This window comes from Eurypyga helias, unplaced genomic scaffold (assembly GCF_000690775.1).
Source record: "Eurypyga helias isolate BGI_N326 unplaced genomic scaffold, ASM69077v1 scaffold8394, whole genome shotgun sequence".
NCBI classification, from domain to species: Eukaryota; Metazoa; Chordata; class Aves; order Eurypygiformes; family Eurypygidae; genus Eurypyga; species Eurypyga helias.
In genome coordinates, this window is record NW_010248210.1 from 1 (window position 1) to 8,755 (window position 8,755).

General features: G+C 47.1%; 1 protein-coding gene across 1 annotated transcript; it reads left to right on the plus strand.

Annotated features, from left to right (window-relative positions):
* Nucleotides 1-29: 29 nt before the first annotated feature.
* MANSC1 (MANSC domain containing 1) lies at nucleotides 30-7,120 on the plus strand. The gene is made up of 3 exons (XM_010150983.1): nucleotides 30-249; nucleotides 1,228-1,368; nucleotides 6,111-7,120. Exons 1-3 carry the CDS (start codon nucleotides 30-32, stop codon nucleotides 7,118-7,120), a joined length of 1,371 nt encoding a protein of 456 aa, XP_010149285.1.
* Nucleotides 7,121-8,755: the final 1,635 nt, after the last annotated feature.

Sequence of the window (8,755 nt, forward strand, 5' to 3'; positions counted from 1 at the left end):
AGCCCTGCGAAGACCCCACCCGCGTGGCCATGTCTCCCGGTGGCGGCCGGTGGCCGGTCTGCTTGCTGGTGATCACCGGCGTGATGGCCGGGCCATCCCTCAGTCAAGAGTGCTCGGCGGAGAAAATGGAAAACGCCATCATCGATATAAACTTGTCGCTGTCCAGGGGCATCCGGGGCGCGGAGCCGGTGCGCGTCCCCGGCCCTGGGGCTTGCGTCCGCGGCTGCTGTTCGGCGGGAAGGCTCTCAGGTAACCGCTCCCCCGGCCCTCCGCTTCCTCCTGCGGGCACTTGGGAAAGGGCTTGGGGAGTTCGGGCTGGCGGGGTGTTCACCTGCTGTTCTCTCCCTTCGGGACAGGAACGTAGAGTTTATCCTCGGATTCACGCTGCGGCTAGCCGTGGGGAGGCACTGGCACAGGTTGCCCAGAGAAGCTGTGGATGCCCCATCCCTGGAAGTGTCCAAGGCCAGGCTGGATGAGGCTTGGAGCAACCTGGTCTAGTGGAAGGTGTCCCTGCCCATGGCAGGGGGGTTGGAACTGGATGGGCTGTAAGGTCCCTTCCAACCCAAACCATCCTGTGACTCTATGATAGTATTAAAAAAACAGTTGCATCAAAGAAACTGGTAGTTTCGAATCTTAAAACCTCTCAGACCGCACACTCCAAGATGCGTATTTAATAGACGTGCTGTAAAGTAACTCGCCTTTTGTGCCACATTGAATTTTAGCCAAAAATGAGTGCTTACTCCTCTCTGAGGCTGGTTTGCACACAGCTCTTGGAGCAGCAGGGGGTAGAGCAGCAAGTAGGAAGGACAATGTTAAAGGTGACCCCCCCACACGCAGCAACAACCCAAGTGATAACTGGGATGTGTTGGGGAAAAGTGTATAAATCCTTGCCTTCCCTAGGAGTATATCCTGGAGGTTTTCAGATTTATCAGGATTACTATCAGTGAGAAACTATTGTGGCGCTCCTGTGGCATGGGTGGGGGGAGGATGAGGGATTAGACTCATTATTTCCCTCAGTTCATCTGTACAGGAAGAGGAAGGTGTGACCTTTCGTATGTTGGCCCTGGGCCATTCCTTTGCAGTCCTGGGCTGTTTTTCCTGTTGGAATGTTATATATCAGTAGTTTTCCTCTTACATGAGGAAAAAATAATTTAACAGATGAAATCTTATTATCAAGATGGTAGAAAAGTTCTTATTGCTGAAATATGTATGTATCATGTTTTGCAGGAGACCAGGAGTGTAATCTGATGATTTTTGATGCTCAAAGGGCAAGCGCACATCCAAACTGCTACCTGTTTCACTGCCCTAGCACAGAGGCTTGTCCGATGAAACCCGCAACAGGATTTGTCAGCTACAAGATAACTAGAGGTAAATGATAGTAAAAGCTACTGATCCCCACACTAGATGACTTTTATACCTGTGACTTTTCAGTAGTGACCAGAAAACATTTGGGGGTTGCATTTTTAGTAAAATGTTCAAAGCCAAGCACTGTAATTTGAAAATGCTGCTTTTTTTTACTTTGTGGGAGATGGATGGGCAAGTGTGTGGTGAGCTCCTCCTGGGCCCAGCTTCCCAGATGCAATAACATCACAACCCTTATGAAATCCCTTCACATTAGATTCAGAACTTCTCATAATTTTTCCTTACTTAAAACAAAAAGAAGGTGCTTCCGTCTTGATGTATTCAAGAAGGAAAATTTCCGGTACGTAACACTGAAGAGTATCGCTGAAAGCAACGGAAGTACAATGCCCCTGTAGTCGTCTGTGTATGCAAAGGATCCGTGCTACACTGGTGAATACCCCATGCACCAGCAGAAACAAGCCTTGGAGCACTGTTGTGATGTTACTCAGTAACTGGCAATAGTAATCGTTATTTTTTGCTTTCAGTTAGGGAACCTGAAGTGCAGATGCAGAAGGACTTAGCTCAAAGCTTTACAGCCTGTGGGCTGCAGACTCAGAAATTTCTCGCTCTCTGTCTTACACTGTGGGGTTTTTAATAGCAAGACTTACTTGTTGACTTGCACCAGACCTGTTTGAATGGCTCACGTAAGAAACTCATAATTAGGCTGTCCCTCTGCCAAGAGTTCATAAGGTGGTTTCAGTGTGGCTGCTTGAGAGAGCAGAAAATTCGTATTTCCAGAGACTGAACTTACGCTGAAAAAGAGGACTTTTCCAAGAGAAACTATGGGAAGAAGCAACAGCAGGATAAGTAGGAAGATTATTCACATAGTGTTACCAAATACTTTTATGCAAGCACAATCACCCAGGAATTGGGCAAGAGCAGTGTGCAACAAGTGAATTGCATGCCTGTAAAGTTACCGTTAGGACTGCTCTTTTCTCCAGCTCTTTTTCCTCGAGAAGAATATAGGGGGTGCAAACAAAGGAACAAGAAATGTAGTTGTGCTTCTGCTTTCGTCCTGCACATAGTGTTAACGCTCAGTTATCAACTTGATGGCATGTACCATCTATATTTTATGGTTTGAATTTATTTCCTTCTTGTTTGCTTCTTGGGTCTGTGTGGCAAAGTTTTGGTTGGGAGGGTGGGGGCTACAGGGTGGCTTCTGTGAGAAGCTGCTAGAAGCCTCCCCTGTGTCTGATATAGCCAATGTCAGGCGGCTGCAAGACGGACCCGCTGCTGTCCAAGGCCGAGCCAATCGCAGTCAGAATGCCCCTGTGGTAACATGTTTGAGAAGGGAAAAAATAAACCCCAGAAGAGGGTAGATCTTTGCAGACAGACAGACAGTGAGCAAGATGCAAGAGGAACAGCTCTGCAGACACCAAGGTCAGTGGAAAAGGGGGAGTAGGTGCTCCAGGCATCGGAGCAGAGGTTCCCCGTCAGCCCGTGGTGAGAGGGCAGGCTGTGCCCTGCCCCCATGGAGGGTCACGGGGGGCAGAGACCCCCCTGCAGCCCGGGGAGGACCCCACACCAGAGCAGGGAGATGTCTGAAGGAGCCCCTGAGTCCCTGGGAAGCTGGTGCTGGAGCAGGCTGCTCCTGAAGGAGTGCACCCACGGAAGGGACCCACACCGGAGCAGTTGGTGAAGAACTGCAGCCCCTGGGAAGGGCTCATGTGGGAGAAGTTGGTGGAGGACTGTCTCCCGTGGGAGGGACCCCACGCTGGAGCAGGGGCAGGGTGTGAGAAGTCCTACCCTGCTCCGAGGAGGAAGGAGCAGCAGAGACAGCATGTGATGGACTGACTGCAAACCCCCATTCCTCATCCTCCTGTGCTGCTGGGGGGGGGCGGCGGAAGAGAAAAGCAGGAGTGAAGTTGAGCCTGGGAAGAAGAAAGGGGTGTGAGGAAGGTGTTTTAAGATTTGGTTTTTGTTCCCTTTTACTCTGATGTGATTGGCAATGAATTAGATTCATTTTCCCCAAGCTGAGTCTGTTTTGCCCCTGACAGTAATTGCAAATCCCTGCCCTTACCTCAACCCACGAGCCTTTTGTTGTACTTTCTCTCCCCTGCCCGGCTGAGGAGGGCAGTGACAGAACAGCTTTGGTGGGCATCTGGCCTCCAGCCAGGGTCAACCCACCACACGTCTGTGAACACTGAATTATGGGAAGATTATGCTATCTTGTTTACCTGATGTTCCTCATAAGCTTTCAGAGGTGGCACCTGAGCAGTGTTGGGACTGTCAAACATTTCAAACTTCATTTTTTCGCATGAGAATCTGCATGTGGTTACACTGAAAGCCAGACTGAAAGGGAGAAGGATACTTTAATGCTACTAAAGCAATTTAAAATACTGATGCTGGGTTAGAAATGAAACTTTGTCTTTTTTCTCCTGTTAACTCTTCCTGTGGCTGCTAACTAATGGAAACAACCTGTGGCTTGGGAAGTAAAACGTTTCCCGGGCTCAGTTACAAGGAATTATTGCTGAAACAGTGATAATATTTCTGATTCCTGCTCTTTGGGTACTTGTGTGGTGTTTGCCTTTTCCACCCCACTGAGATACCCAGGCAAGACCAATGTCTGGCAGAGTATGCTCAGGAGGTGTTTAGTTTGCTTTTTAAGAGCGTCAACCTGAAGTTTGGTTTGTAATGCAGCTTAGTGGGTTTGAAATACCGGTAGCACCACTTTGAGTTGTTTATCTCTCCTTACAGGTTGACTTGTGTAGCGCCCCTGTTCTGTTTTTTAACCAACAAATCTTATCTAGTACCTATCCTAGTACCCCAGCCATAGCTTGCACATGACAGTTTTGGGCAATTGCCTTTGGGAGCTTGGAGTCTAAAATGGAGACAAAGAATACTATTTAGTCGAGGTTTGATGCTGAAAATTTGAAGTAGGGTGAGTTAGTGCAGGCAGTTAATGGACGTGAGCGCTGCCGAGAGGCGGTCATAGTTAACTCCCATATCCATGTGCTCCCTCCACCTGTCCTCTGAACACCGCGTGGGTGCTCCGTGCTTTTCTAGCTGTTGCCCTGGTGAGCGAACTGAAGATGACATAGCGTGCTGCAAGTACTCTGTAGCTGTCACACTACATCCGCTGTTTGTTCAAACGTACAGGGGAAACGTCCACGGGACCGCATCGGGAACAGGGGAAAAGCGGGCTGGGGACTGACTCCGTGGTGGTGACAGGCCATTTCCTCACTGGCCTGGAGATGTGCCCGGTGCTGCAGGAGCAGCTGAGAGTTTGAGGATCTTTGGCCAGACAGTGTCTGATTCTGTATTAACCAAACATTTTGTTATTTAAAGCCATTCTCTAAAACCAGAGTGTGGCTTTTCTCCAAGTCAGACCTTGCGGGTGGCTCTTACTTTGCTAACAAGCTGGTCTCTGACTGGAAAGTTAGGATTAAAATTGGTGTCTGTGGTTCAAGGGAAGTAGTTGCTGCGTTCTTATTTAAAGCATTGCCAGGGTTTTTCGTATGTCGTTTTTGGTGGGGTTTTTTGCATATTTTTGTGGAGTCTTAAGGCTCGAAAATACATATTAAGACAGCAGTCAACTAAGCTTCCTTGTATGTATAATGAAACTGAAGTAAATCCACCCCTCTGGATAAGAGTTCCAACTTGAGAAAAAAGTGACGATGAAAATGTCATGGACTTTCTGTTATTTCCGTTCCCGTGCAGTTAAGAAACTTCTTTGTTTCTTTCAAAAAGAGATGAATGAGAGTCAGAATGACTTGAAGGCATGTTCCCTTTTAGATGTTCTGTGTGGCAGCTGAATGATAATATGTATATCGTAATTATAAATGTAACTATTAAATTTTTATATATTTAAAAAATCCAAATTTTAACAATTAGCCAGTCTTTCCAAGAACTCATGCTCACCCAAATTCTCTCTATAATACCTGTGGAGAATCAGGCAGCTGCTAGGATTATTGCTTGTGTAGAATTTCTGTCACATAACGCTGTCACCCTGCTTTCAAATTCTATTAAATGCCATTCACCCACCTATTTTGCAAAGAATGCCTATCGACCTCTGGAGAAATTATAACGTGAGGCCTGCTTCTTGTGGAGGCCTTCACTGCAAGTACCTTGAAGGAGCAGTGTTTTTCTTCTAGCATGGCAGCAGGAGCTGAGGTCTTTCCTACAAATCAGTATGGGTATGAAGTGGCCTATAAAATGGGGATATTATTGCCAGCTTGCATCATAAGGGAGTTTTTGTATGCCAACTGAATTGTGTCAAGCAATCACAGCGTGCTTGGATATTACAAGAAGGGGAGCATATAATCATCTTGGCTAGGTGGGAATGTGTACATCTGACAGATAAAAGTGAGGTTGATAATACCTACTTCGTAGCTGACAGAGGCTGAGAACGGTTTGAAGGCAAGGGGCCTACTCACTCTGTTTTCTACCTCTAAATAAAGGCTCACGTGCATGCAGTGTGGGTATAAAACAGTCAGATTGGGGTGATCGCTCTGCCCAGGTGAGTTCTGTAAGAAGCTGCAGTCAGGATCTGGCGTGCCCAGGCTTGAGGCTTGTTACACAGGCAGGATTTAAAGGTCACTGCCTATTTTAAAGAAAGGAAGATCTTGATGCCTCAGTTTCACTAGTCATTACTTTCTGGAGCCTCCTTATATCTCTCTTTACTAAGAAATACATATCGTTAGAGTAAGCCTGTGGTAGTCCAAAATAGATTTAATAATTAAATACTTGTATTTCCTTTCTGTTTCCAGAGACCCATGGCCAGAAGGATACATCTTTCAAAAATGAGGACTTTTCTTCAAATGGAAATACTTTGTTTTCAGATGCTGAAGGCTTTATTTCTCCCAGTCAGATCAGCCACTGGAATCGTACCGCTGCTTTGCAACAATCTGTCGTGCATCAGGCATCTGAACTCCAGAACCACATGGCCAAGCATTTAGACAATGCTGAATTTCGTACAGTTTTTCCTGAATCTCAAAGCGTAAAACATCCTGAGAGTTTAGACCCCATACCAAGGCAGAAAATAATTAACCTGCCACCAAATATGTCTTCTGCTGTTCCAATTGGAAACCCCTCTGCTTTGTTCCCCACCACTCAGTCCAGTGTTCCTGAACGCAGCAGTACTACTTCTACTTTTACTCCCATGCCTACAAGTACCACCGCACTGGAATCTCGTACGACGTCTCTGTATCCTGGTGGTGCTAAACCTACTACTGTCACCACTACCACCACCACAGCTACCTTTTCTCCTACTGCTACTGCTAGAGCTAGACCTGGTATCCCTGCTGCCAGCATCACTGTTGCTCATGTTCCTCTTTCCAGTTCCACAACTTCTGCTTCTACGTCTACAAGGAACAAGGTGACCAGCAGTTCTGTATCTGCTACTGCTCCAGCAGGGCTAAGAACTCCAGCCATCCCTCCTGAGCCAACGGTTGTCACTTCCAACGATACCAGCCATGTCACCCTCGTCTCTTTTTCGGGTTTCACTCTTTCTACTAGCAATTCCCCCATGGCTTCCCAAAATAATCCTCAGGGTTATAACCCCTCTGATTCAGAAAGCTACCTGCCAGAGAGTGTTCTGAAAGGGGAAGGTGTTGCTCAACTGGTAGAAAAAAGCAGCCTTGTAGCAGCTTTGTTTTTTGGGGTGATATTCTTGTTGCTAGTTATTGCACTGACAGGGAAGAAAATACATGAATCTCTTCAGAAGAGACATTATACCAGGCTGGATTACTTGATCAATGGCATGTATGCTGATGTATGATGGAGAGAGTGAGTAAGATTGTGAGGATCATCTCTCATTTTTGAGAGGACAACTCTGAAATGGAACAGTAGATATTGAAATCTCAGAAGACGATGGATGCCTTTTTTTGGCTACTAATGGAAAAGTGGCTGATGGCTTTGGTGGGGAAGAAAACTGCTTTTTCTACACCGAACTGTAATGTCTATCATTTGTGATTTATTACTGAATCCGGAAAATAAACACTAAAATCCAAGTTAAGCTAAGAAGGTCTTCTTTTTAAAGAGAAAAAGCATTTGACGAGCTTAGTCTGTACTGTGACAAGACAAGTGGAACAGGATTACACCTAATAAATTGAGTGCCCATGTAGTGCGTGAGTGTTTTTAATGCTATTGGCACCCAAGTGCCCTACTCTTAGACAACTGTCTGGCAATCCTACTTACTCTATCTGTAGCCTTAAAGGAGCACTTAGGAATAGAGCTTTGCGGTCCAAATGATTTTAGTGGTTTCACCTCGGCTAGCAATAAAGTACCACACAGCCGCTCACTCGCTTCCCCCCTCCTCCAGTGGAGGAGGAGAATCGGAGGAAAAGACCAAGAAGCTCGTAGATTGAGATAAGAACTACTTAATAATTGAATATAAATGGATATTATAGTGATACTAATAATGTTAACAATACTACTAATAATATGTAATGAAAATTAAAAAATTATACTGTTGGTTACCCCCCACTGACCAATACACAGCCAGGTCACAAGTAGCAGAGTCTGAGCAAGAGAGTCCAAGAGCCACAGCCCAAGAGTGATTGCAGCAGAGTCTGAGTGAGCCTGATGAGAAACACCACGACCAGAGCCAACTGACCCACCAACCCGCTATCTAACTAATGCACAAACGAGTGAAAGAGCTAACGAACAAGCTAGCTAGCAAACAAGTGAGCTAGCAAACAACCTCACGAGCTGGCTAACAAATAATGAGCAAAAGAGCTAACAAACAAGCTAGCTAACAAACAAGTGAGCTAGCAAACAACCTCACGAGCTGGCTAACAAATGAGCTATTGCCCCCCCATTCTGCTCACGGCTTATGTACTGAGCACAGTGTTCCATGGGATGCAGCACCCCTTCGGTCAGCGTGGGTTAGCTGTCTGAAATGTGTCCCCCCATTGCTTGTTGTGGGAAAGTTGGGAACACAGGGGCAGTACCAGAAGCTGGAAAAGCCCTTGGATTGGTGCAAGCACTCCCCAGCACCAACCAAAACACACCCGTGTTATCAGCGCTCTTCTCAGGGCAAACCCAAAACACGGTCTCATACCAGCTACGGGGCAGAAAGTTCACCCTGCCCTGACTAAAACCTGCACGGGGACCCATCAACACATGCAGTCGTGGAGGATGCCGTCAGGCGAGCGTGTGCCTGCCGAGCTCCTTTCCCTGCTCCTGTTCGGGAAAAGCCAGGATTTGCTGCAGGTGCCAGAGCCATACCTCCGAAGAAGGGACTCAGGCCGGGAGACACAGCCCCTTGAAGAGGTGAGGAGGCCCTGGGTGCCCCGTACAGCCGTGACCCTTTGCCATCAGCAGGTCTTCTCCCAGGTGGTGCCTCTGGTGCTGGTGGTGCCCCTGGGGTTGGTGGGGATGGTGCCCTCCTGCTCCTGTGGATCACTAAGCA

Bases quoted from the DNA above. Each gene is read 5' to 3' on its own strand.
- MANSC1 (XM_010150983.1), top strand. From the start codon at position 30: ATGTCTCCCGGTGGCGGCCGGTGGCCGGTCTGCTTGCTGGTGATCACC. The intron at 250-1,227 runs GTAACCGCTCCC...CATGTTTTGCAG, and splicing joins TTCGGCGGGAAGGCTCTCAG to GAGACCAGGAGTGTAATCTG. The intron at 1,369-6,110 runs GTAAATGATAGT...TTCTGTTTCCAG, and splicing joins CAGCTACAAGATAACTAGAG to AGACCCATGGCCAGAAGGAT.